We start from the raw sequence: 26,856 nt of genomic DNA on the forward strand, positions 1-26,856 counted from the left end.
GTACATATTTAAATTTCATAACTCTTTAGTTATAGGAAAAATTGCTACATAGAAAGCCCTTTTGCTAGAGAAAGAAAAGGCAAATGAATGGCTCTTCAATAACACTGGGTTACAGTAGATGAACTGCTATCATATCATTTAGCGAGGAAATATCCAACATTTTTGACATACTTGGAAAACTTACCTAATCGGGAAAGCTTTAGTATGTGTCTAGTCATGTAGCCATCTTTGAGTCAATCATCAGAAAATCAAAGGCAAATTGGCATGACTCAACCCAAACTTTAATACCGCATGATTGTGTCGTGTAAGCTTGTTTTGTGCGAGGGCTGCTGTGGTTTTAGCAGAGAGATTAACGACCGGACCTAAGCTGGCCTGCAAACCTTGCCCTTCTGATGCCTCCAAGCCTTTGAAGTCTGACCACCATACCTGGCATAACAACAGTGGGAACTAGACTGGTGTCACTTCTAATCAGGTTTCCTGCCTTAGCACTGCTAACTATGGCTCTCACTAATTGGCCCAATTGCGGATTATACCTTTTGCTACGAGATTCAAGACAATAATTTAGTCAAATGATGGTTTTTATCTCCTCCTAATTAAGATTCCAAAGTGGGAAGAAATAGGATTAGACAACTAACCTTCACATTATTGCTTTTTTAAAAGATTTTACTCTCTTTTGTACCAGTGCATAATGTGTATGTTAAAAATCTAACATACCGTACTTACTTTTATGGTTAGATTATTAGGGGGGATTCTGACTAATATCCTGTGGGTATTAAACTCACCAAAACTACTACTATGTATCTTTTTCTTAAAAAAGTGTATCTAAAGGCAGTTTCTATTTAATTCTGAGAATGATTGATTTCTGGTGTTTTGTAACTATAAGAAAATAAATAAAAAAAACCCTTGCCAATTTTTTTTTTTTTTTTTGCCGCCTGTACCATTGGGGAGATTTCCCTGACATTCCTGGAGGCACAGAAGAAAGTCACAAAAAAATGTACACAAAGGGATGGAAAATTCCCTTCAAGTTATCACACCAGCCCAGTTTACATATATGTAAATTACAGGATACCTCCCACCCTCCTCGAAACATAACAAGGCAGATAACACTCCAGAGTGCACAGGAACTCACATGGGTATGCTCCCCCAAATTTTTTGCTTGTTTATTATGTATTCGGTCTGACCAGACTATCGAGGTTGAGCAACCCACCCCACCCCCCACACACACCTGTACTCTATCAGTGTCCACTATCAAGTGGATATAGGAGGAGTCCCCTGTAGTGCATTTGCACATCTTTCCCAGCAAGGAGTATTATCTCCAAGGGTTAGAAAGGCTGGATTCATCTCTTTTTCATGGATAGTGTAGGACCCACTGATAATGGGGTACTTTGACGTAGTGGTGGGCTTGAGCACTATATGGCCATATGGTGGAACCAAATCCCCATTTTTATTTATGGATTGTCTTCAAATTTGGTAGTTTCTTTTGCATGTGTGCGCTATTCTTTTTTAATATACAGGAACTCACAAGCGTATTGGATTTCCGGGGCAATCATTAGGGATTCTTTTGTACTTCTATAAAAAAACAAAGTTCACCTGTTAGGGTTAACATACAATTCAAAGTCCAACATGGGCAAATAATAAAATATTCCTTGCAGTGGGCATTTGCCTGCACTGCAAAAGTTAGTAGCTCATTTTATCTAGGCGGAGAGAAGAAATCATTTTACTTACCCAATCCTCCACTTTCCCAGCTGGAGGAGCCCCCCCCACGACCTGGCAGTGGACTGTTCCCTGGCTTCCTCATGTCCAGAGCAGGGCTATGAACCCTGCTCTGGTCTAGATCAGTGGTCCTCAACTCCGGTCCTCGGGGGCCCATTAACAGGCCAGATTTTAAGTATTACCTTGGGGAGATGCAGACTATAATACTGCAAATACTGAGCAGCAAATGAGATCACCTGTGATGTAATTTAGCTATCTTGCAAACCTGGCCTGTTAGTGGGCCCCGAGGACCGGAGTTGAGGACCACTGGTCTAGATGACATCAGGACCCTAGATTGATAAAGTGTGGGGGTACGGAAGCTGTGGGGAGCAGAGGATTTGGTAAGTACAGTATATCTCCTGGTATTGTTCCCCTAGACATACCGGTAAATAAGCAAAAACCCTTGCAGTGTAAGCACAGCCTCATTGCAAAGCATAATTTTTTATTTGCCGGGAGTTGAGCTTAAAGTAACCTTTTACCGGGCAACAAAAATTGCTAGTTTAACTAATGTAAAATAGGTTCCACAGTGTGCCAGATTGTATCTTTTTTGATTGCACCATTGCAGCAACTTGAAAAACCCCAACTTCCAGAGTATTAAAAAATAAGTACACCCACCCCCACTCCAACATTACAATGCTCAATGCCTGAGCAACGTATCACCAATCCTAGCTGGGTGCTAGGACAGTGTCTAAGCTTATACAAATACAGCCTTTCACAAAGTTGGCAATTGCCTTGGAGCTTCGGAAGGTTCCAGTGGCAATGCACCAAGCATTATTATTACAGAAAAGTCTAGTACTTTACAGTGGCACTTGTTCACCAGATAGTTTAGCATGGTATTTTTATTTCACTACAAGTGTGCATGAATACCACCTAAATATTGGATATTCCATTCGTCATACACAGAGCAAGACTCTGCATCTCTATCTACAGGCTGGCGATGTCCTGAAAATACACACACACACACACACACACTATATATATATATATATATATATATATATATATATATATATATATATATATATATACAGTGGGTACGGAAAGTATTCAGACCCCCTTAAATTTTTCACTCTTTGTTATATTGCAGCCATTTGCTAAAATCATTTAAGTTCATTCTTCTTCCTCATGAATGTACACATAGCACCCCATACTGACAGAAAAACACAGAATTGTTGACATTGTTGCAGATTTATTAAAAAAGAAAAACTGAAATATCACATGGTCCTAAGTATTCAGACCCTGTGCTGTGACACTCATATATTTAATTCAGGTGCTTTCCATTTCTTCTGATCATCCTTGAGATGGTTCTACACCTTCATTTGAGTCCAGCTGTGTTTGATTATACTGATTGGACTTGATTAGGAAAGCCACACACCTGTCTATATAAGACCTTCCAGATCACAATGCATGTCAGAGCAAATGAGAATCATGAGGTCAAAGAAACTGCCTGAAGAGCTCAGAGACAAAATTGTGGCAAGGCACAGATCTGGCCAAGGTTACACAAAGATTTCTGCTGCACTTAAGGTTCCTAAGAGCACAGTGGCCTCCATAATCCTCAAATGGAAGACGTTTGGGACGACCAGAACCCTTCCTACAGCTGGCCGTCCGGCCAAACTGAGCTATCGGGGGAGAAGAGCCTTGGTGAGAGAGGTAAAGAAGAACCCAAAGATCACTGTGGCTGAGCTCCAGAGATGCAGTCAGGAGATGGGAGAAAGTTTTAGAAAGTCAACCATCACTGCAGCCCTCCACCAGTCGGGGCTTTATGGCAGAGAGGCCCGACGGAAGCCTCTCCTCAGTGTAAGACACATGAAAGCCCGCATGGAGTTTGCTAAAAAACACCTGAAGGACTCCAAGATAGTGAGAAATAAGATTCTCTGGTCTGATGAGACCAAAATATAACTTTTTGGCCTTAATTCTAAGCGGTATGTGTGGAGAAAACCAGGCACTGCTCATCACCTGTCCAATACAGTCCCAACAGTGAAGCATGGTGGTGGCAGCATCATGCTGTGGGGGTGTTTTTCAGCTGCAGGGACAGGACGACTGGTTGCAATCGAGGGAAAGATGAATGCGGCCAAGTACAGGGATATCCTGGACAAAAACCTTCTCCAGAGTGCTCTGGACCTCAGACTGGGCCGAAGGTTTACCTTCCAACAAGACAATGACCCTAAGCACACAGCTAAAATAACGAAGGAGTGGCTTCACATCAACTCCGTGACTGTTCTTGAATGGCCCAGCCAGAGCCCTGACTTAAACCCAATTGAGCATCTCTGGAGAGACCTAAAAATGGCTGTCCACCAACATTTACCATCCAAACTGACAGAACTGGAGAGGATCTGCAAGGAGGAATGGTAGAGGATCCCCAAATCCAGGTGTGAAAGACTTGTTGCATCTTTCCCAAAAAGACTCCTGGTTGTATTAGATCAAAAGGGGGCTTCTACTAAATACCGAGCAAAGGGTCTGAATACTTAGGACCATGTGATATTTCAGTTTTTCTTTTTTAATAAATCTGCAACAATGTCAACAATTCTGTGTTTTTCTGTCAGTATGGGGTGCTATGTGTACATTCATGAGGAAGAAGAATGAACTTAAATGATTTTAGCAAATGGCTGCAATATAACAAAGAGTGAAAAATTTAAGGGGGTCTGAATACTTTCCGTACCCACTGTATATATATATATATATATATCTATATATTTATATAGCTATATATCTATATACAGTGCCTTGCGAAAGTATTCGCCCCCTTGAACTTTGTGACCTTTTGCCACATTTCAGGCTTCAAACATAAAGATATAAAACTGTAATTTTTTGTGAAGAATCAACAACAAGTGGGACACAATCATGAAGTGGAAAGAAATTTATTGGATATTTCAAACTTTGTTAACAAATAAAAAACTGAAAAATTGGGCGTGCAAAATTATTCAGCCCTTTTACTTTCAGTGCAGCAAACTCTCCAGAAGTTCAGTGAGGATCTCTGAATGATCCAATGTTGACCTAAATGACTAATGATGATAAATAGAATCCACCTGTGTGTAATCAAGTCTCCATATAAATGCACCTGCACTGTGATAGTCTCAGAGGTCAGTTTAAAGCGCAGAGAGCATCATGAAGAACAAGGAACACACCAGGCAGGTCCGAGATACTGTTGTGGAGAAGTTTAAAGCCGTATTTGGATACAAAAAGATTTCCCAAGCTTTAAGCATCCCAAGGAGCACTGTGCAAGCGATAATATTGAAATGGAAGGAGTATCAGACCACTGAAAATCTACAAAGACCTGGCTGTCCCTCTAAACTTTCAGCTCATACAAGGAGAAGACTGATCAGAGATGCAGCTAAGAGGCCCATGATCACTCTGGATGAACTGCAGAGATCTACAGCTGAGGTGGGAGACTCTGTCCATAAGACAACAATCAGTCGTATACTGCACAAATCTGGCCTTTATGGAAGAGTGGCAAGAAGAAAGCCATTTCTTAAAGATATCCATAAAAAGTGTCGTTTAAAGTTTGCCACAAGCCACCTAGGAGACACACCAAACATGTGGAAGAAGGTGCTCTGGTCAGATGAAACCAAAATCGAACTTTTTGGCAACAATGCAAAAACGTTATGTTTGGCGTAAAAGCAACATAGGTCATCACCCTGAACACACCATCCCCACTGTCAAACATGGTGGTGGCAGCATCATGGTTTGGGCCTGATTTTCTTCAGCAGGGACAGGGAAGATGGTTAAAATTGATGGGAAGATAGATGGAGCCAAATACAGGACTATTCTGGAAGAAAACCTGATGGAGTCTGCAAAAGATCTTCCAACAAGACAATGATCCAAAACATAAAGCAAAATCTACAATGGAATGGTTCACAAATAAACATATCCAGGTGTTAGAATGGCCAAGTCAAAGTCCAGACCTGAATCCAATCGAGAATCTGTGGAAAGAACTTAAAACTGCTGTTCACAAATGCTCTCCATCCAACCTCACTGATCTCGAGCTGGGCAAAAATTTCAGTCTCTTGATGTGCAAAACTGATAGAGACCTACCCCAAGCGACTTACAGCTGTAATCGCAGCAAAAGGTGGCGCTACAAAGTGTTAACTTAAGGGGGCTGAATAATTTTGCACGCTCAATTTTTCAGTTTTTTATTTGTTAAAAAAGTTTGAAATATCCAATAAATTTCGTTCCACTTCATGATTGTGTCCCACTTTTTGTTGATTCTTCACAAAAAGTTACAGTTTTATATCTTTATGTTTGAAGCCTGAAATGTGGCAAAAGTTCGAAAAGTTCAAGGGGGCCGAATACTTTCGCAAAGCACTGTATATATTTTTTTCACAGCCATTAAATACCAGAGTTTCAAGTTCAATGCAACATATTTTGAAAAGCCATAGCATTACTTTTTTTTTTTTTAACAAAATCTAACACTAGCTGTAACTAGTAACTATTACAAGAGGGACTCACAAAACAAGAGACATTTCTTTTGACATGGTTGTTCATAAAGAAGGGCCCTGGAATCTCAGGCACCTATACAGATGACCTGTAAGAGGAGCGGGCTGATTAACAATTAACTACTCCCAATAATATAAGATAATTAAGCACACCACTGAGCATTAGTTGGCAGGAGGGAAACTAAGTGTGTCAATGGTTAGCACCTACTTGTGATTTTTTAGGACAGAGCTAATTGCAAATGTGAAGAAAGTGAAAGCAGACACTTAAGTGTCACTAGCATGTAACTGACTGAAGAGTGTACAAGGTCACAAAAGGGCCACAATGGTCACTTAAGGGTGACATCCCACAGACCAAAGTCATGCCAACCTGGATAGACCATCATTTGGCAAGGACCTAAAATATGCTAATTTATTGGTGGCAATTCTCTTTTTAATGGCCTAAAGACAAGCGGCCTACTTAAAATTCAAACTTCAAAGGAGATTAGGGAAAGAGGTTTGGAGGGCTTATTGGACAGCTTTGTTTAAAACATAAGCCTTAACTATATTTGTAAACCTCACAGAAGATGCCACTTTTGCTAATGGAGAATTTTATGTGAGATTCCATCTATTAGGACAAGGAAAACAGTAAAAGAGAAATGTATAGCCTGCTACTGCTGACCTTTACTTATAAATGCTAACTGCCTGGCTGCCACACTCATTCTCTGCATATGGATAGCTTGAACTTTCTGTACATACAGTAAATTCTAGCTCAGTGGCTCAAAAAGTATTGAGGGTCTGCACAGCAGCAAGGAAAGCAGCGTGTCTAGAAAGTAGTCTTTTATACTGCCTACATAGGGAATTCAAGGAAATGTTTCCTTGAAGACACATGCAAATAAGTCTAATAGTTTAATTGGGCTGGAGAGACAACCAACATAAGCTGCTACATAGTGGGGATTCAAGCACAAGTGAAAATCTAATGAGACAAGAGGAAAAGTTTTTTGAGAGTATGAAATGGTGTTATGATAAGACATCCTAACTAGATGAATGGCCAGCCAACATTTTTGTCTTGCTCCTCTGTGTGAGAGTCCATCAGCGCTGTCTGACCTCTTATGATCTTGAGGTCCAATATTTGGTAAAGGCCCGTACACACGTACCGATTGTCGGCCGTAAATATTCGGCCAACGTCCGATCGCCCGATTGTCGGCTTGTTAGTATGATGCTTCCGACAACCGACTGCAACTTTTCGGCCGAACAAAATCTGGTCTGCATGCTATAAAATTTATGTTGGCCAACACCAGAACGGCCGATTGTTCGTCAGTCAGTACAGATTTCGGCCGACAAAAGCCAGATGAGCAAGACTGGGCATGCTCAGAGAAGAAAAAACACACGGAAAGTTAACCATCACATGACATCACTTCTGAAGTTGGTTGTTGTTGGCCGACAAAATTCGTGTGCAGTCTTGAGCACTTTTCAACCAACACGACAGCACTGGACAAAAGACGGCCAATCGTTCGGCCGACAATCGGTGCGTGTGTACGGGGCTTAAGAATCCACAGTGTCTGTGGTGCTGACAAATTATATCACTGAGTTTTTTTTTATTAGATTGGATTTGGGAGTGGACTGTTCTAGATGACAATTGAATTAATGAGATTCTTTTGGGACTCTAAAAATGCACTATAAAAATCACCTATTGGAATACATTTTTTTACAATTAATTTGATTTTTTTTGATTTTTTACAATTAATTTAGCATGTTATTGTGTGGTCGTTTTACAAGCTATTTATGACTTCAGTTTAAATGGGTAGTGGAACATGTTTTGGAAGTTAAATAAGCCTAATTGTATCTGTAAACCACACATAGGATACAGCATAAGAGCTTCCAACATTAGGTGAGGAAACCACTTAGAGGCCTGCCATTTAAAATACGCCATTACCCAGACGTTCTTCTATTTTAGAAGGGCGGTACTTATAAATGTTTCTGTTTGTAGTATGTATGTGGCCGATTCTCTTGTGCTTCATGCAACTTTTTACACACATATGCTAAAAAATGGAGGATCTTTCAGGATAACTTGAAAAAGGATGAGTTACTTTATGAGCTAAATGAGGTGGCAGCCAATCTATTAAAACAAAATGGAATCCCCTAAATAAAATACCATGCCATCATCACAAATGATCATTATCATTCAGCTTTTCAATCAATACAGGGTCAAACCAATAGTAGAGATATCTGCAGAAAAAAATAGAAAGACCCTATGCTTACCCTTCTGAAAGCCCATGTCTTGAAATGCCGCCATGATGCTGCTCCCCAGCAAGTACTCAACAAATGTAATTATTCCAGCTACCCCCAATGTATGTAGTGGTATCTCTTGCTGGTTTGTATATCACTACAGGATGCACAAGTAGGCAGGAGGAACCACTGTGTGTGATGGGGGAAACAGGTACTCAACCTATCCAGCCAGTCATATACATAATGCAGCTGGGGAGCAGAATTACAGCAGTGTTTCAAAACATTGGTCACCCAAAAAGTAAGATTAGAGCCTCCTCTTTCTGCAGGTATTGCTATTTGCTTTTCTGATCCTAAAGTGACAGGGTCACTTCAACCTCATGCCACCCATGTAATGCACATGTGCTGTAGCCAGGACGATTGACTCGAAAGCCCACAAATCGCACATACTGTATGTTTCCATGGGCAGCAGAGGTTTCGATGCTGAAAGCATGCTCACTGCATGCTCCCAGCACAGAGATCATGGTGTCAAAGGCAGCTCCCAGGTTATCCTAATGATCAGGAGCCAGCAAAATCAGCTCTGGTGCTGTGACCACTATGACAGCTTATCACAGAGGTCATGTGATCAGGCAGACCTTCCCTACACATCCCCCAGGTATCTATTAGAGGGAGACCAGGGCTGGGCAGGAAGGGAGTAACAAATAAGCACAACACATCCTATAGTTTTAAATGCTCAGAGCTTTGCCTTCCTTTGGAGCACTCTGAATTCAGCCACATGACATCTCAAAGCTGCAAAGGAAGTCAATTCTGGAAGGCTTTCCTCTGCCAGGTGATGTGATTGCAGGTATGAAAAGGGAACAGATAGCTATATAATGCACAGCAGCTGTCACTTACTACCAGTCTTGTTCACACTGAAGTCTGAATGGGGGAGTGCCTGAACTCAGGGCCACCAGCCAACATATATGATCTGGGGCACACATACTCTCCGTCTTCCAGTCCCCCTCTAGATAGGTGTACGTTTTGAAAGGTCTGCCATGTAAAACATGGCTTCACCCATCAGTCAGAAGGAGGTCATAAATGACAGTTTTTTTTTTTTTTTTGTTTTAATTATAATAATTTCTTCAGACAGCTGGGAGTTTATTAAAAAAAACAGTGCTGAAAAGTGCAATTATATGTAGTATTTCCTAGCATCCAGTATTTTTGAATCCGTTTGTATTGAGGGAGTCCCTGACTGGTGGCTACAGATTGTTAAATATTGATTTTCGTAATACCATGACTCTATTTCTTAAAACGAACTTGTCTTCAGATATATTTTACTATGTTACTTGCATGCATGCTAACACTTACAGGCATTTATTGACTATACACAGCATCACAGTACTCGCCCTGACAATGCTTTCATGTGCTTTCTCTCCAAAATGATGACCACCTGTGTCCAGGCATCATGCCTCAGCATCTACTTTCTGAGATGCTAGTTTTATATCTTGGGCCATGTACAATTCTTGGCTGTGTTCACAATGTCTGACGCAACACAGTACGTAGTTATCATGTTGCAAAATCACTGAGTAAGAGAAAAGTAAGGAAATGCTTCCTCCTGTCTGCAGCAGACAGAGGCGTCATCTCCATCTAGGAAAAAAATCACTTAACCAGAGCTTATTGACTGAAAAGATAAAATGTATGGTTTTATTTTGAATGATACTGTTGCTCTATCTTGTGACGTGCTGGGACTTAATTCATGTAGACAGGATGGAAGGTCCACTTAACCACCTGCCATTCCACTATTGACATAAATGGCTAGATAGCTGTTTTCTGAAGGCGAGGGCTGTTTTAAAATTGCCTTCCTTTTGCGGTGCTCACGTGTCCTCTAGCACATGCAGAATGTCTGTCCTGTCCATTGGCCATGGCAAATGGCAGAGCAGGGTACAGAGACAACATAAAGATGGCTCTGTACCACATGATGGCTGTGACCAATCACAGTGATCACAAATGTAAACAAAGGATGCATTTTGTAGCCACAACTTTGTTTCCTCTCACACACTGTCATCAGACCAGTGCAATCCAGTGACAGTGTCCCTGATCCCTAGGCATACCAGTAACAGTGTCACCAGTCCAGTATTAACCAGCAACATTGTTTCTGATCACTAGCCACACAAGTGCCAGTGTCACCATACCAGTGTTCCTGATGCTGCCACACCAGTGCTAAAGCAAACAGGGTCCCTGATCGCTAGCCACACCAGTGGCAGTTTCACCAGTGCAAGCCAGCAACAGTGTTTTGATACTATCACACCAGTGCAGTGCCCCTCTGCCTGAACTGACACTGACCTGTTTACTGACCACATTTCAGCCTGCCGCCTGGCCTGATCCTTTGCCTGCATACTAACCATGTCTCTGCCTGAGGTTTCAACTGACCCTGGCCTGTTGGCTGATGACATCTCTGCCGGCTGCCTGAACTGACCCTCATGCATAGCTCACTATCCATATTCCTGCGAGACACAAGTCTCTGCCATCCTGTGGAAAACTGCACTCCTGGAACTACAGGTACTATTTAGTTCACCCTTTGTTCAGTTTCCTCTACGTCCTGACCAGTGAATCCAGCATTGTGTAGAATTCCTAAAGGGCATCCAAGTACCAGTATGTTAGGCCTACATAGCTTATTAGAAAGGGGATTGCTATAGGTGAATCTACATTAAGCTATAATCCCTGATACCTTGTAAAGAGGTGAGCATTACAGTACACTGTTTTTGATAAAATATTGGTTAAATAGTTGTGATACACAAGATGCAATGTCAAGTACATAATAAGTCCAAAAGGTCTCACATGTGGTTTCCCCATACACTGCGGTGTACTTCTAAGTATGCCCATACTGCATGTTAGAAATTGTGTATTAAGTTACAACTCTGTGTCTCTGTGTAAAAAAAAAAAAAGATTTTTGACTTACCCTAAAATCCATTTTTTTGATGTTCATTGATGGACACAGCTCCTTATCTTCTTACCCATTGGGTTATACTGCCCCCTACAGGAGTAGGACACTAGGCAGAAAAAAAAGTCTGGTTACGCCTATGGGCAGTACCAGGGGGCATACTCCCTCTCTCTGCTATAGGTACTCAGTTTTGTTACAAGCAGTGTCAGAAGAATTACAACTCCACAGAGAGGTGGGTGCCGTGTCCGTTAATGAACATCCGATAAATGGATTTTAAGGAAAGTCAAAAATCCAATTTTCTCTTTCGTTCATTGACGGACACAGCTCCTGATCTTCTTAACCGTTGGGACGTCCCAAAGCAGTGTTAAACATGAGGGGTGGGGACAGCGACAAAGAAATTCCCAAGGCTAACTATAGCCAACCAGGTAAACAGAAGCTCAACCAAAACAACTGGAGCTCGCCTGAAAAACACAATACACCCTCAAAGGGGACCAGATCCTCTAAACAGCGGCCTGCAAAAACTTGTGGCGAAAGGAAGCATCTGCAGATACCAACACATTCACTTTATAGATCTTTGTGAAAGTGTGCACTGACGACCAGGAGGCCGCCTTGCATACCTGCGTCAATCCTAGGAGGTACTGAGCGCCCGAGTAGAATGCGCCTTGACAGGGAAAGGAGGAACCTAACCCTGGATGGAATAGACCTGAACCATTGTCTGTCTGATCCATCTGGAAATGGTTGCAGAGGAAACGGACAACATTTTCCGAGGCCCATATGTAAGCACAAATAGTGAGTCTGACTTCCTAAAAGACTCCGTAGCTGCAAGGTACACCCTAATTGCCCGGACCACATCCAAGGCATCCAAAACAATTTCCTTTGGATGTGTTGGCCTGGAACACAGAGAAGGCAACACAATGTCTTCATTAAAAAAAAAAAAATCAGAGACAACCTGAGGAAGGAATGACGGACAGGGGCGAAGAACCACCTTATCACTGTGAACCACCAGTAAGGTAACCGACAGGATAACGCTGCTAATTCTGACACCCTGTGAAAGTCACTAAAAAGACCACCTTCGGGGACAACGTAAGCAGGGGAATCTCCCGAAGATTCTCAAAAAGAGGCTTCTGAAGGACTGAGAGCACCAAATCGAGGTCCCAAGGCAGCAACAGAGTCCGCACTGGAGGAGTCAAGTGCCTAACTCCCTAAAGAAAAGCATGCACCAGGGAGTAGGGCCATTGAAATAAGACCGCTGGGGCCAACAGCTGACTCTTGATAGTACTCAAGGGCAGTTTCTGCTCAACACCCCCCCCCCCCGTTGAAGGAAGGTCAAGATCTGAGCCACCGAACAAGAGCGAGGATGAACCCCAAGAGACCCACACCACGCGATGTACGTCTTCCACGTACGACAGTAGATCTTCCTAAAAGAAGGTTTCCTAACTTTTAACAGCGTTGGAAACAACAACTCACGACTGTAAAGCAGGATGGAAGATTGGTCCTTGGGACAGCAGATCATCCCTGAGAGAAAGCTTCAAAGTCGGCGACCAGCTGCACCAGATCAGCGTACAAAGCCTGGCGAGGCCAGTCCGGGGCCACTAAGATGACTGGAATCCCTTCTGCCTTAATCCTGCGTAAAAGTCTTTGCAGAAGTTGGAGAGGAGGGAAGGCGCAAATCAGACGATACTGATCACTGATCCCACGGTGCCATCAACCCATCTGTGGTGTCCGCCAGAGGATACCATGACCAAGCCACAAACCTCTGCACCTTTCTGTTGAGCCGGGAAGTCAACAGATCCACCTCACGGATGCCCCACCGGAGACACAACTGATGAAACACCTCCGGATGAAAGGACCACTCCCCTTGGTCCAACACCTGCCGACTGAAGTAATCCGCCTGCCAGTTTTCCATCACGGGATGTTTACAGCGGAAAGGGCTGAAACAAACTGTTCTGCCCACCTTAGAATGCTGGCTACCTCTAGAGCCGCCAGGACACTTTTTGTGCCCCCCTCCCTGGTGACTGACATAAGCCCCGGCCATGACATTGTTCGATTGAATACGCACTGGACATCCCTGAAGACGATCTGTCCAATGTTCCAGGCACAGTCTGATCGCTCGGAGTGCCAAGATATTGATCGGTAGTCTGGACTGTTCCAGTGTCCAGATCCCCTGAGCAGAATATTTGCAGAGGACGCCACCCCAACCGGATAACCTGGCATCCATGGTGACCACTGTCCATTATAGGGGAGGAAGGATTTGCCCAGCAAAAGCGCTGAAGAACGAAGCCACTATATCAGGGACTCTTTTGTTCCCTGGCTCAGCTGGGTAGGGTTATCCACAGACTGATTCTTGTTCCATTTGGCCAGAATCTCCCATGCAGGGACCTCATATGAAACTGTGCAAACGAAACCGCTTGTTCGTGGGTCTGGAGAAGCCCACACTTGACTTGCCAGATGAAGTTCGCTTGGACCCTCCAGAGGAGGCCCAGAAGGGCTCCGATCCCTTGTCAAACAACTTCTTATGAGCCGAGAAGAGGGGCCCACGCCTACTACGAGGATCCTTGCCCTTAGCAGCCTGTGGAAGAAAGGAACTCTTCCCCCCTGTTAGACCTTTAATGTCATCCACCAAACACGCGATCTCCTTGAAAAGAAAGATCAGTCAAGGCCTTTTTAGAAGTCTGGTCGGCCGACCAGCATTTGAGCCAAAAGACACGCAGAAGGACCACTGCTGAAACAGAGAGCCGAGCAACTAGAAGAGCGGCATTCAAAGAGGCATCACAGATAAACTGCAGCCCCTGGACCAGCTGGTCCGCCAGCTCAGCAAAGGCATGGGGGAGCTACATAGCGTTAAAGCTTAGCCCACTCGGTCAGAGTTTGTGACACCAGGGCAATGGTGAAAATAGGCCTCAGTGCCGAACCAGCCAGGGTGTACAAATTGTGGGCCACAGCCTCCGCCTTCCTGTCAGCCGGGTCCTTAAAGGTCGGGGATTCTTAAACCAGAATCATGGTTGCTTTGTTTAATCTGGAAACCAGAGGGTCCATTACCAGTAGAACAGTCATCGATGGATAGATGGGACCCAAGGGCCCTGCTGCCCCAGAGAGGGGATCAGGCGGGGAGATGTGCTCTAAAGACTTCATGAGTCACCAGGAGGAAGGGGACTCCACAAAAAAAAAATGTAACACACTGCTAAGAGACAACCCCCCACCGCACTCGCAGCACCACCCCGTCTCCAGGAACAAAGCACCAAGCGATCCTAAGCAGAGAGGGAGAAGACCCCACTACACTCACCATCCCACAGAAACCAGGCACTGCGGCCACCGGGAGAATCTGCACTGCACGAGCGCTGATCAGGAAATGAAATAATCAAAGAGTCAGCACCAGGGGATGAAGAGGGGCTCCACTGGGCTTCCAGAGTCCAGACCCCCTGAGCACAATCTGTTCCGAGGACAGCTCCCCACCCGGACAGACTGGTATTCATGGTGACAACTGTCCAGTACAGGGGGAGAAAGAATTTTCCCTGTCTAAGTGCTGGAGAACTAAACCACCTCTAGAGACTGGATTCTTCACCCATTTCACCAGAATCTCTTTTTGCAGAGATCTCACGTGGAAATGTGAAAATGGAACCACCTGGAAGGTAGACACCATCAGGCCCAGCACCCGCATGCAAGCCTGGAGAGATGACCGTCTGCTGGACAACAGAAGCCGATAGAGTTTTTCCAGAGGAAGAAAAACTCTGGCTTAGGACGAGTCCAGAGTCAGACCCAGATCGTCCAGTTCTACCATACCAGGAACAGGGCGGGCATCGCTCCTGACAGACCACCGCTCCATCTGAATTTTGGTGGCTGTCGGCCAGGAGGAACGATGCGACTCAGGCCGAGGCCAGGTCGAATGTGCCCTCGGGAGACGTTTAACTCGCAGGCCAGACCCCGTCCAGTGGAGCTATGTTGCGGCCGACCTAGCGCGAGCTGAGGTCTGCGCGCGCTCGCTGGCCAGACTGGGAGGACCCTCTGGATCTGTATTATCCAGTCCGTCGCCCAGTCTGGCAGTTGATAGTAGATTCTCACAGGAACAAAATAACAAAGATAGGAAAAAATCCAATTAAAAGGAAAAAAAATGCCAGGACCAGAAATCCCAAGGAACTAGGTCCTTACTCCTGACTAGGCAGAAAAAACTGAATGCCTATAGCTGAGAGTGAAAGTATACTCCCTGGTACTGCCCCAAAGGCATAGTCAAGTTTTGTTCCTGCTTAGTGTCCTACTCCTGTAGGGGGCAGCATAACCCAACTGTCAAGAAGATAAGGAGCTGTGTCTGTCAATGAACGAAAGAGAAAATACATTTTCATTCTACTTCCACTTTTACCAAAAACGTGTGGAAAAAAAAAAATCTTCAAAACACTCCTTTTGCCTTCTAAAAATTACCTTGCAGGGTCTGATTTACAAAACTTGTTCATTTTGTGGGTGTTTCAACTGTCCTAGCACTCCAGGGACATCACAAATGTGATAGGGAGATTATATCCCTTGAAAGTCAAAAGGTGGTCCTTGGATTTTGAGCTCCTCTATGGGATAAAAAATCTCACATTAGGAGACCCTAGCATAAGGAACAAACTATTCAGAGAGAGGAGATACAATAAGACACGTGGCCATTCACTAAAACTAGAGGAAAGGCGGTTTAACCTTAAAATGCGTAAGGGGTTCTTCACTGTAAGAGCGGTAAGGATGTGGAATTCTCTTCCACAAATAGTCGTATCAGCTGGGAGCATTGATAGTTTCAAAAAACTATTAGATGGGCACCTTGGAGACCACAACATACAGGGGTACACAATGTACAGTTAAAAGCAAACACACACACATCATAGGTTGAACTGGATGGACTGATGTCTTTTTTCAACCTCACTAACTATGTAACTATGTAACATACTGTATGTGGTATCCCCATACTCAAGAGGAGTAGCAGAATGTGTTTTGTGATGCTCATTCTCATTTTCTTTCATCATTTTCCAAAAACTTGTGAAAAAATTTTAATTTTCAAACACTCATCATGTCTCTTAGTAAATACATTGGAGGGTGAATTTTACACAATGTGGTCATTTTGTGGGTGTTTCTTCTGCTCTGGCACACCAGGGCCTCAAAAAATGTGTTAGGCAGTCAAGACATCTGATGTGAAACTGATGCCCCTTGAAAGCCCGACGTTGTTCCTTAGTTTTTGGGCCCATTCTAAGCATCTAGGCACGCATGTGGTAGATACCTACTTGGAAGGAGTAAAAGAATGTAACTTTCAGTAACTTGCTATGCTGTGTATAAAATAATTTGTTAAAACTACAACTTTTCATTTTGACAAATTTATGAAGAAAAATCATTTATTTGCAAAGTTTTAACAGACACTAAGGGAAACGGTTTCTTTTTCAAAATTTTTGGTTTTTTATCTTTTATACAGTATGGCAAGAAATAAAAAACTTTGGTAATTTATCACCATCAAAAAAAGCTGTTTCAAAAAAAAAAAATCTAAAATTAATTTGGATACAGTGTAGTTATTATTATTTTATCAAAATATATGGAAAATTTGCTTTTTGTATGACAGCCAATCAAATTATTGCATTTATTGTTTCAGTGCAGGTAAGAAAATATATGATTGGCCATTGTGTTCTCTGGTTCCAGTGCTGTCACTATGATTTCGTCCAAACACAGCAGCAGGGGAGGTTCTTTTTTTTTTTAAAAAGAAACACAATATGGATGTGGTACATTTATAGTAGCCAAATCTTTCCCTTTTAAATTGATTTGCTGCAAAGGACACTCTAATCAGGATAAATGGAGTGCACATTCCACTTTTGGAAGCAGTTACAGTGGGGGAGAGGTACCAAAACTGGTGCACACAGAATCTTGAGTAGCTGTGCATAGCAACCAATCAGCTTCCAGGTTTTATTGTCAAAGTTTAATTGAACAAGCTGAAATTATAAGCTGATTCAATACTATGCACAGCTGCACCAGATTCTGTGTGCACCAATTTTAATAAATTGCTCCTTATGTGTCCTGGACCATATTAGAAGCTCATTGCTTAATATAGCATTTCAGGAGTCACCCAAAGGTTTTTGATGTTAAAATGGAAGCACCATATTCATTTGTAGTAATTTAACATGTTTACCTATTTCCTATCTCCATGCTATTCCAATGTTTCTTTCTCTTTTGTATTCATTAAAAGATAATTGCCAGTAACATAAATATATATAAGGCTTTCGTCTACTTAATGCAGGAGGGTTCCCATCTTGCAAAGCACAGCAAGTAATTAATCATTAGACATAGACTGTTATTGAATTAAGTCTGTGGCCTAGTTTCAACGCATCTTTTAAGACGTTATTGTGTTTTCTCTAATTTGAGGTATCAAATGCCATTATGTTTGCTGAAACTGGATATGATAAACAGTTAAGACATTGCGCATAATTAAAAGTATGTGCACTCATGCAGAAGAACCTGTTAGTGTTTTGTAAAGCTTTGTGTTTTTACTTTTACACATACAGACTTTTTATTCAATTTAAAACAAAAAGGAATATAAACATCTGGGTGTCTTTGCCATATATTATAATCACTCAACAACCAAAGTATATACACAACATTTTAGTACTGTTTGCCTGTAAAAAAAAAAAAGAACAGTTGCGCACTTCTGATGGTAGGTCTAAAATGCTATGGCTTGAAGACTGTAGCATTGCATGGCATGTTATTGGAATCTCAACGGACCACCATAATAGAACACTTGGGGGTATATTTACTAAAACTGGACAGTGCACAATCTGGTGCAGGTCTACATGGTAGCCAATCAGCTTCTAACTTCAGCTTTGACAAATCAGCTTCTAACTTCAGATTTGACAAAGAAAACCTGGAAGCTGATTGGTTTCTATGGAGAGCTGCACCAGATTTTGCACTTTCCAGTTTTAGTAAATCAACTCTTTAATGTCATAAAAGAATGGTGACCTGTCCCTTCTCAGACCCTCTCTGCTTACTTTGTTTTTGTTGAAGACCGAGCTGGACTGACTGTATCAGTCACTGGTTGTGGTTAATTGTGTGGGTGAGTAAGGAGATGTCCCTCCAGTAGGTCATGCCCAATAGTGGATACTGGCGGTGAACCCTCTTAGGGCTTGGGCTGCTGCCTTTCTGGTACTGCCTTAAGGTCATTTCCACATACAGACTTGGAATATTAGGAAAGAAGGCGCACCTGATGTCAAAAAGAATGCAAGCTTGATGGTAAATTAAGAGGCTGCCCCTGGAACTTCAGCTGTCACTTTGTCAGTTTTACCTTTGAAACTTCACATATACTGTATATAACCGGTGTGGAAATCATTTCCATTTAGGAAGTGCAGCAACAGGCCTGAAGAGGGGAGAGCCTTTTTCTCCCTTAACGTGTTGGCTTGAGATACTTGTTGCTATTCTTAATAAACTCCTCCTAATTTACCATCGAAATTGCATTCTTTTGTACATTGGGCATGTCTTCTTTCTTATTATTCCAAATCCCTTTCTGCTTACTTGCAAAGCAGAAAGCTGGGACCACTGTCAATCCAAAAAAATCCCTGAAAATAAACTGAAAAACAAAAAACTGTTAACCAAACTCATGGTAATAATGGCTCTGCGGCATGTAGATGCAATGTCCGGGCCATGCTTTACATTGCTACTCCAGCAGGCCTCCTACAAGTAGAGCACAGTGTACACACACCATCAAGCTCCTGTGTGAACACACAATATTTATCAAGCTTGTTCCAGGTAGGATGATTTGTATTTGTAAGATACTCAGAGACATTAAAGCCAGGTGTTTAGAATAAGCTTCAATGGCCCATTAAGCATAAGTAACACAAGTTTTTATAGTAAATGAATAATGCAATACTCACAGGTATCTGCTGGAAGCATTTAGAGTGTCTAGCTGGGCATGGTAATACCTAAATTCCAGTTTATAAGTTTATAGTTAAAAAAATAAATTTCTTATGATTTTTAAAACTATAAATGAAGCTGTGGCTGAAATACCTACCCTACCTCTAGCACTGTCGCTCAACTACTCACCATTCTGTGATCCAACAACAGTCCTTCCTGGTTGAATGACATCCGTCATCATTCAAACCACTTTATTGTGAGCCCAGGGCTACAGGCATCATCCCGGTACCGATTTTTAGAGCTGACGGTCAGCTTTCTTGTAATAACAACCAATGCGGCTAATCACCTGCCTTGCTGGTATTACAAGCAGCAGGAGGGGACTGCCCCCCCCCTTTCTGCCACCTTCTGCCGCACCACCCGGGTCCACTGCCGGCTGGCCGAAAACCCGAACAAAGCCAGAATTGGCTCTGATCCGGTTTCCTATGTAATAAACCGGAAGCAATGTCATGACATCACTTCCGATTACTGGAACCTTAAAGGCGCCAGATTTTAAAAAAATGACAGTATTCAAAACAGCCAAACTTGGTGTTTTGAATTCTTTTATGTACAGAGGAGGGGTTTGGGGTCTTACAGACCCCAGATCCCTTCATAAAGAGTACATGTCACTGCCTATTACTATCACAAGGGATGTTTACATTCCTTGTGACAGCAATAAAAATGATAAAAAACAAATTAAAAGGACAGTGTAAAAATAAAATCGTAAATGTACAGAATATCGGCACCTAATATCGGCTATCAGCCTGAAATCTGGTGCTGGCCCTGAAAAAACTATATTGGTCGATCCCTACCCAGGTTGTCAAGGACCCACCCCCACTGGGCTCATAGGAGAATTCTGCAGAGAATGGGGTTACCTCATTACGTTGTACTGTCTTCAGTAGTATTCAGGACCCACCCAACACTGAAGACAGAGGACCTGTGACCAGACTTCAGACCACAGGTATGTATAGGAGGCAAGGGCTGCTTTATCATCCAAAGCATGCTGCCTTTTGTGGTGAAACGCACTACTAAACACTTATATGTGCCAAAAAATGCCCTCACCTTTAATAATTTTAGGTTTTTGCATTTGTCAACGTTTTAACATGTAGTAAGCTACTGTATATTTCAGTGGAAGTATAAAAAGTAGGTAACTTTATCAAGAAAGAGAAACAACACACCAACACAGAAAGCCAAGATAGATGACCTGTAAACTCTCTCCATGAATATCAAAAGAAAAGGGGGGACTGGGGAAAAGGGGGGGGGCAGGGAGGTGGGTGAAAAAAAAAAGGGGGGGGGGAGCTGTGATATCACTGTCAAGCATTTAAATTTTCCCTTTTTACCCAGCACTTCCAGAGAGTAATAAAATACAAAGCATATGATATGGCTAATATCCACAATAATTCTCTATCAAAAATAAGAGGTAGGGTAGGTGCTTATTTAAATATTCTTACAAAGCATGTATGAAAACCTTGGAAACGCCTGTAGAATTCATGCAAAATACTAGAGATCTTTGCCATGGTTTGATAAAACTTTAATGTTCATGAATACCGCCCCCACTAAATAAAGATCCCTGACATTTATTTTCAAAAAGGTCATCATACGCTGCTTAATATCTGCATTGCTGTTATTAACGTTGCAAATTCACAAAGAATTTTGAACTATTATCCATATTTTGGGCCAACTCCCACCAAAATCAGCTTAAAATCTTACCTCAATAGAGAAAAGCTTTCTCTTTAACTTAAAAGCCAGATCTTTGGTGTCTGTTTCATCACAAATCAAACTATTAAGTCGAGGAATCTTGTGGACATACAGCAAACCTGCAGGGGAACAGAAAATAAGATTGGGGGGGGAGACAAAAAAAAAGGAGAAACAACATTAGAAAAAAAAAATCTGTCTTGGAGATGAATAAATTAAAGACTTAAAAGGCAGTCTTCGTATATTTGAACACATTCACTCCCTTTTATCTATTTAGACTCAAGCTTGCTTGTGCGACCACTCAAGCAAGCTGGGTGATTATGCTCAAGTAATGAAGCAGAATAAGATAGAGCAGTCCTAGTGCACGGAAAGCTAATTGCACTTTGGTACAGATGTAAAGAGGGATCTTAATACTTGTCAAAGCCACGGCAGATTTGTGTGCGATTTTCTTCTTGTATTTACAGTAAGCAAATCCCGCTATCGCCTTGCAAGCTGCCTACGGCTCTCTTGGACTGAGCTTTATTTTATTAGCTGCACCAATAAGCAGCCAACACAACGCGATTTATGGGTTACTGATAGCCAGTGCAATTCTAATGAAGGCTATTTAATTTTACACCTTGTTGCTAAGCTTGTTTCTGGTGTGAGAAATTGATATTTTTAGAAACTTAAACGGTCGGAAGGACGGGGGACCAAAATCTTCTTTCTTTCTTTAATTTTTTTTTTTTCAACAGGAAAGAAGTGTGTGTCAGTGTTCTGTTCTTGTATACAGGGTTTCAAATGCCATAGGTAGACTGCCAGCCTGGCATTCTGTCAGCGGAAATTTATGCTGATCCTTTCTGACAAGGACGCTGGATGGCTTTTTGTGCTGCCGAAAATAATTTCTTAAACAACCCAGGGGTAATTTTCCACGGCTGATAACTGCAAAACGGCTGAAGCCGTCCTGTTTTGAGGAAGAAACAACTTCTATACAACGTATATTGGGCATTTAATTATACTAGTGTGGACATTTAAAAAAGAAAAATCACATTAAAGAACTTAAATATCAAATTTAATTATTGAGATCCAATTCTGACCATGTATATTTTGAAAGTGCTTTAGTTTAAAAAATATTATTTGCTTTCATTGTTGTTTTTATGTGTTTAAACCTTAAAATAATGAATATTTTGGCTTGATGGTTAAATCTAAAATTCAAACTCATGACAAGAAAAATTTCTAACTTATGGAAATAATACCTAAATGATGCAAGCTGTGGTGGAAGGAGTTTTCATTTTTAACAAAGAAAAATACTGGCATGAATTTTAAAGCTGTTAATAAAGAAAGGGTAATTTTAAACAAACTGTAACAGTTTCAAATTTTAATATTCATGGAATACTTGAACCGGAAAGCCAAAAGGTGACCAAGAAAAACAACAAAAACTAACAATACAAAACACAAAACATAAGGAATTTTATAAAAGCAGTTAAAAAAAAGAAAAACAAAGAAAATAATGAGGGAAAAGGTTTCAGGATTAAAATAGGGGCAGGTGTACATTTAAGAAACATGAGCCAGACAAGTATTAATTTAGCATACAATATATAGCACACTTGTAGGTGTAACTGAACTAACTATGGTTTCAGTAAAGTTAAATGCAAATTAAAGTAAAAAAAAAAAAAGATGTTTTATTAAAATTCAACTGGCTGCCTAAGTCTACAAAAATGACCCATTTCTGTGCCTGTAGCCAGAGTATAGAGGAGAATTTGAGCTTCACCAAGGTTACCATGGGACTACAGTATTTGTAACCATAATAAAAGCAGTAATTTATGCAAACTGCGAGCGCCGCCCTGAATTGGAACCGTTTGCCATTCATGCCTTTCAGCATTCACGGTGGACACAAGTTAACCCTCAAGTTATTCTCTCATTTAACAATTTAACTATCCAGCATGCATAAGTACTATTAAAATGTACATTTTTAGATATTTAGCAGATTAAAACGCACTTGCAAAATATTTACTAGTTATTTAAAAAAAATCCTAAATGGGTTTTCCAAGTTTGATTCTAAAATAACCCCATGAACTGAGACATCCCTCCATACACCAAGATAGCGAGGTCCATTCTTCCTGTGCTAAACTGAGATCTTCTACAGCGCAGCTTCAGGACAGAACAGGTACGGCAATCTGCCCATTTAGAAAAGACACTTTATGAACGCCATTCTATTTGAATGGCGAGATGTACAGCTGAAGAATAGAAGGTAAAAAAATTGTTGCTAATTTATAGCTCACAGTACACCATGGAAGGAACCAAGCATGGCTCAAATTAAAGGAGAAGTATGGAATTTCAAACAACAAGCACACATACTCCCCTCCATGCTGCAGCATCGGTGTGAAGCTGCAGCTGTCCCATATTGGCCCTGAGACTGCAGATCCCTCAGCTTTTGGTCTTCTCATCCAGCACTCACTGGAGCGTTGGACAGGGGAGAGGCGGGCGGGCACAGCTGGCTCTGGCTCTCAGCAATCCTGACAAAATTGTCAAAATCCTTTCAGGGCCTGGAATGGCTCTTCTATGTTAACAGATAGCGAACATTAGCCTACTATTAGCTTACTCTGGGTCACAGGAGAGGAAAAGTGAGTGCATTCCTGTGACCCACCAGAGAAGTATGATCAAAAAAGCTTTGGCCTTCTCTTTTAACCACTTTACCACTAGAGGATTTTGCTGTCTTACGTCTGGGCCACTTTTTGCGATTCGGCGCTGTGCAACTTTAACTGACAATTGCGCGGTCGTTCGACGCCATACCCAAACGAAATTTACGTCCTTTTTTTCCCACAAACAGAGCTTTCTTTTGGTGGTATTTGATCAACTGTACGATTTTTACTTTTTGCGCTATAAACAAAAAAAGAGCGTAAATTTTGAAAAAACAACAATATTTTTCACATTTTTTTATATGAAATTCCCCCCAAAAAAATGTAAAAATCAATTTTTTTTTTACATTTTTGGCCAATTTGTTTTCTGCTACATATGTTTGGTAAAAAAATTCACAATAAGCGTATTTTGATTGGTTTGCGCAAAAGTTATTGCGTTTATTAACAAAGGGAAAGATTTCTGTCATTTTTGGTGGGTTTTTTTTAACGCGTAATGGCGGCGATCTGCGATTTTTTTGCGGGACTGCGACATTGCGGCGGACAGATCGGACCCTTGACTGACATTTTTGACACTTTTGGGGGTACCAGTGACATTACTGCAGTAATCAGTGCTATATATATGCACTGTTACTGTAAAAATGACCCTGGCAGGGAAGGGGTTAATTTTATTGGAGAGGGAGGGGTTAATGTATGCCTGGTGCTTACTGACGTGTGTGGGGGGAGGTGACTGTGTGACACAAGGACAGATCCAGGGTTCAGCTATGCTGAACCCTGCAATCTGACCCTGCCTGTCACTTAGGAGATCCGCCCGCTTGTGTTTACACAAGCGGGCGGATCTCCACACTAGATCCCCGACGATCGGGGAAGAGCAGCGGCGAATACAGCGGGAGCGAGCCTCCGGAGCCAAGAAAGGGGAGTGTCTGATGACGTAGTACTACGTCGTCAGACGATAACGAGCCACTTTGCCGCAGTAGTACTACGGTACTCAGACGGCAAGTGGTTAAGTGTGCTATGAATCTGAATACTTTAAAAAAAAAAAAAAACAATTCCATGCATCAAGTAAAATAAATTGGCAACTGCTAATACTTGCCAGCAAACAATGCAGCGGTCAAGTTGGAATGTTCATTTAGTATATCTTAAAGCTGAAGTTTAGGTCCAACTAGAACCAATGTAAGTGTGTATGTGCCATACATGTGGGATCGCTGTGGGAACTGGAAATCATTGTAGCAAGCACTGCTACTACAGTGATCACCACTAGCCTCTGTGTCCAGTGCCAGGTGGTTGCCCTGCAGCATAGTGAATACAAAGGGCACGGTGCCATTCAGAGAACACTTTGCATTTTCTGAATAAATGCAAAGCATTCTGTAATTGGACGAGGTGCACAGGCTAGCCATTGTTGAAAAAATGTCTTACCTAAACCACTGCTTCACAGTTAGCAGTAGTGTTGTCAGCTGTCTAGTGTACTCTTTCAGTTGGCCATTGGGTTGCCCATCAGGTCAATCAGATAAGCAGCACAATGTCCAACTTGGACTGATCAATAGCCTCTTTCAGCAAAAAAAAAAAAAAAAATGTCCTGTAAAAATTAAAGATTTGTAAACAAATGTTTGATACAGATGCTTATTATTGGCACTGAAGTGTTCTTTTTGTCACAATTGCCCTCTTATATTATAATTGGGACAAAGGATAGATTTAAAGTGGTTGTAAACCTTTGTGGTTGTATACCCAGTGAAGTGACTGGGCTCAGGTGATACACAGAGATGAAACAAAACCTCCTACATGAATTGTAGCTGTTTATCTGCAGTCTTCTCTTTTCTACATCTCAGTTAGGAGAACCAATTGGAGGGAAGTGACACACCCTTCTCTACACAACAGAACTGAGGCTGTCAATTAGCTGAAGGGTTCCACCCCGTCACCTTTTTCTCTCTTGGTGTCAGGAAAACTTGCCAGAAGTGATTCATGCTGATAGAAGAAAAAAGAAGCAGCAGACAGAAATTACACTTGGTGCTCTTAATTGAGATAAGGGCACACTAGAGAGGGAAATACTTTGATCATACTTCATATCTAAGGTTTACAACCACTTTAAGGGTTGGTTTTGGGGATGTCCTAACCCGACTCTGTTGCTAAAATAACATTTTACAAACAAATGATGCCTGCAAAAAAGACATTGAAAACTTACCTCTTCTGCTGCTGTCTCTGTAGTACTGAAGAGAAACCATCACTGAAGAGCCTGCAGAATCCTACACTTCCAGAAATGGTACTTTTATGGACCCCTGGCGAGTCCTGTGGTTTTTTTCTTCCAAACCCTATATTACTACAGGACAACTGCATTAAACCTTTTACCTAGATACACTTTATGGCAAAGAGTACACGCAGGTATTAATTTAAAAGTGAATTTCAAGGCAAAACTTTTCAGAGAAGAGAACGGTTAAGACCTCTGTCACCGAGATAGGAAGCAAAGGTAAAACTGGTGACAATTGTTAAAGAGGGGAATTGCCCTCACTTTCTGTTGCTTAGCCAAGAAGGAAAGTGAAGGGAAAACTCTCCATCGGGGAAACACACAGAAAAAAATAACCCCATAGGGGTTATAACCGCTCTCTACTCTATACAAAAAAAAAAAAAAAATTGGGCTTTACAAAATAGAACCAGTGTGTGGTCAGCAAAGACACCCAACCAATAAAAAGGTTCTTCCAAGTTGATTCTTCAGGAAGGTTTGTATTTATTGTGCATGAAAACAGGTTAAAAAACCATCAATGCGTTCTCTGCTTTTTAGTGGCCACTTCATCAGGAAAAGGTGTACAGAACACTTAAATCCTTGGGATCTGTGTGCATTCCTTCAGTCCAGAGATCAATAAATACCAACCTTCTAGAAGAATCCACTTGGAAGCACCTTTTTTTTTAATGGGCGCCTCTGCTGACTACACACTGGTTCCATTTTGGGGCCTTATTCTAGTATCAACCATTGTTCACCGGATCTGATTGCAACCTAGCGTGGTGCAATAATTTCTGGAAAACCCAGACGAGCATTAAGTGCAACCATCCACACTCTGCGTTGAGACAGTCATATTCTCCACAGGTGACCCCTGACCCTAGGACAAGTATCCAGCAACCTTATGAATGTGAATATAAGCTTACTTCACTTTTTGACTTACTTTTCCTATACGTTCAACTGAATACTACCATAAGAACAATGTCTCTAGTGGCTTTTAATCCTCCATTATTTTGTCTTTCCCCTTGTCTTTGTTTATCTAGAGCACCACCGATTCATCAAAAAATATTGCAAAGCTTCCTTTAATTTAATTTTCTACCTCAACTGCAATTTGATTTTAAAATATCTACATGCACGATAAGGGTTAATTTG

The 26,856-nt window shown here is 41.8% G+C and overlaps 1 protein-coding gene across 1 annotated transcript in view; it reads right to left on the minus strand.

Moving 5' to 3' along the window:
* The window catches only part of ELP4 (elongator acetyltransferase complex subunit 4), a gene marked incomplete at its 5' end in the record, with an annotated part of 557,453 nt that overhangs the window by 137,329 nt on the left and 393,268 nt on the right, over positions 1 to 26,856 (minus strand). The window contains one exon of the mRNA XM_082270757.1: positions 20,899 to 21,005. Within this exon, the coding sequence (XP_082126883.1) occupies positions 20,899 to 21,005 (107 nt within the window). The remainder of the gene's footprint in view (positions 1 to 20,898; positions 21,006 to 26,856) is intronic.

This window comes from Pelophylax lessonae, assembly GCF_965119305.1.
Source record: "Pelophylax lessonae genome assembly, chromosome: 10".
NCBI lineage: Eukaryota > Metazoa > Chordata > Amphibia > Anura > Ranidae > Pelophylax > Pelophylax lessonae.